This window comes from Eucyclogobius newberryi, unplaced genomic scaffold, assembly GCF_026437365.1.
Source record: "Eucyclogobius newberryi isolate DKJ021-1_F unplaced genomic scaffold, fEucNew1.0.hap1 SCAF_10, whole genome shotgun sequence".
Lineage (NCBI taxonomy): Eukaryota > Metazoa > Chordata > Actinopteri > Gobiiformes > Gobiidae > Eucyclogobius > Eucyclogobius newberryi.
In genome coordinates, this window is record NW_027315724.1 from 34,419,927 (window position 1) to 34,421,151 (window position 1,225).

A 1,225-nucleotide genomic window follows, 5' to 3' on the forward strand; every position below is an offset into this window, starting at 1 on the left:
ATTTTTATTTCTATCCCATAGCAGATTTATATTGGTTGTTTTGTTCATTGTTTTATGTTGCACCGAATCACCAAAGTGTGTGAATTCTGTTCATTGACATTGACAATAAACCTTTTCTGATTCTGATTCTGATTCTGATGAGCTGGTGACGCCTCGTACCTGTGAGCAGCGGTCAGAGAGAGGTCAGATCGAGACCATAATAAAGAGAGTTGCATGAATCTAGGCGTGTCGTAATAAAAGAGTGAATCACTCTTTCAAAGTCCTTGGCACTAAGTATTCTTTTACTTCAGCCAGAAGCCTCAGCTGAAGCTGGGTTTGACCACTGTACTGACTCCTCTTAAAACATCTGACCACCAACAACAACCATTTCAGTCTTCTTCTCATTTAAGTGTAGAAGATGATCCAGTCTGAGGCAGTGGCTCAGCTTTAATGCCATGCTGTGGAACAACTCTATGAATGACTTTACAAAACAACAAAACACATTTCACAAGTTGTAACTAGACTTTACTTTTATTCTCTGTAAAACCAGTGCCTGAAGTCTCTTTCCTCTTCTGCTTTGATCCACAGACACATCCGACAGAAATAATGACATGTTCGTTACACTAAGGCCTCGTCTAACACTTGTATTTGCCTTTTTGTCAGAACTAAATGCAAAACGTGCCAAAACGTACGTACCAACGGCCACAGACGCGCGTCGCCTCTTGGTCCGCCATAGACTTGTTTTAGTTAAGTATTTAAACACTATAATAAGTCACTAGACCCTGACGTGGATCTGCTGTCTTCAGACTCTTGTTTTTCTTCCAGTTTCGTGAAACAGAAAGCGAAAGTCCTTGTGCATTTCCCCCGTCAACCACCAGAGGGCGCCAGAGCGTCTGCTTTGTGAGCCTGCTTCGTCTTAAACGTCTTAATTGATATAACAAGAGTACTACAATGAATTTCTTAAGTAAAAATACAAATACACGTGGTAGAATATTACTCCAAAACAAGTAAAAGTGGCTCAGTTCAAGTTTTACTTAAATAAAACAGGAATGTTTTGTGTAGTAGTTCCACTGTTAGTTTAAACATTGCAGAGTTTGTCCGTGAGACTTGAGAGTGACGAAGAGTGACCACTTTTACCACAGCGGGACCACCCTCACACACAGGCTGCTTTCTGCGCAGAGCCGACTCGTGCCGCTGCGTTTAGGTTTCGCTGTCTTCGAAGCCCATGGAATCAAAGCGGAGAGGA

General features: G+C 41.9%; 1 protein-coding gene across 1 annotated transcript in view; it reads right to left on the minus strand.

Moving 5' to 3' along the window:
- The window catches only part of xaf1 (XIAP associated factor 1), an 11,429-nt gene extending 10,626 nt beyond the window's left edge, over positions 1-803 (minus strand). Inside the window, exon 1 of the mRNA XM_072458880.1 lies at positions 676-803. Within this exon, the coding sequence (XP_072314981.1) occupies positions 676-713 (38 nt within the window). The 5' untranslated portion in view covers positions 714-803. The remainder of the gene's footprint in view (positions 1-675) is intronic.
- Positions 804-1,225: the final 422 nt, after the last annotated feature.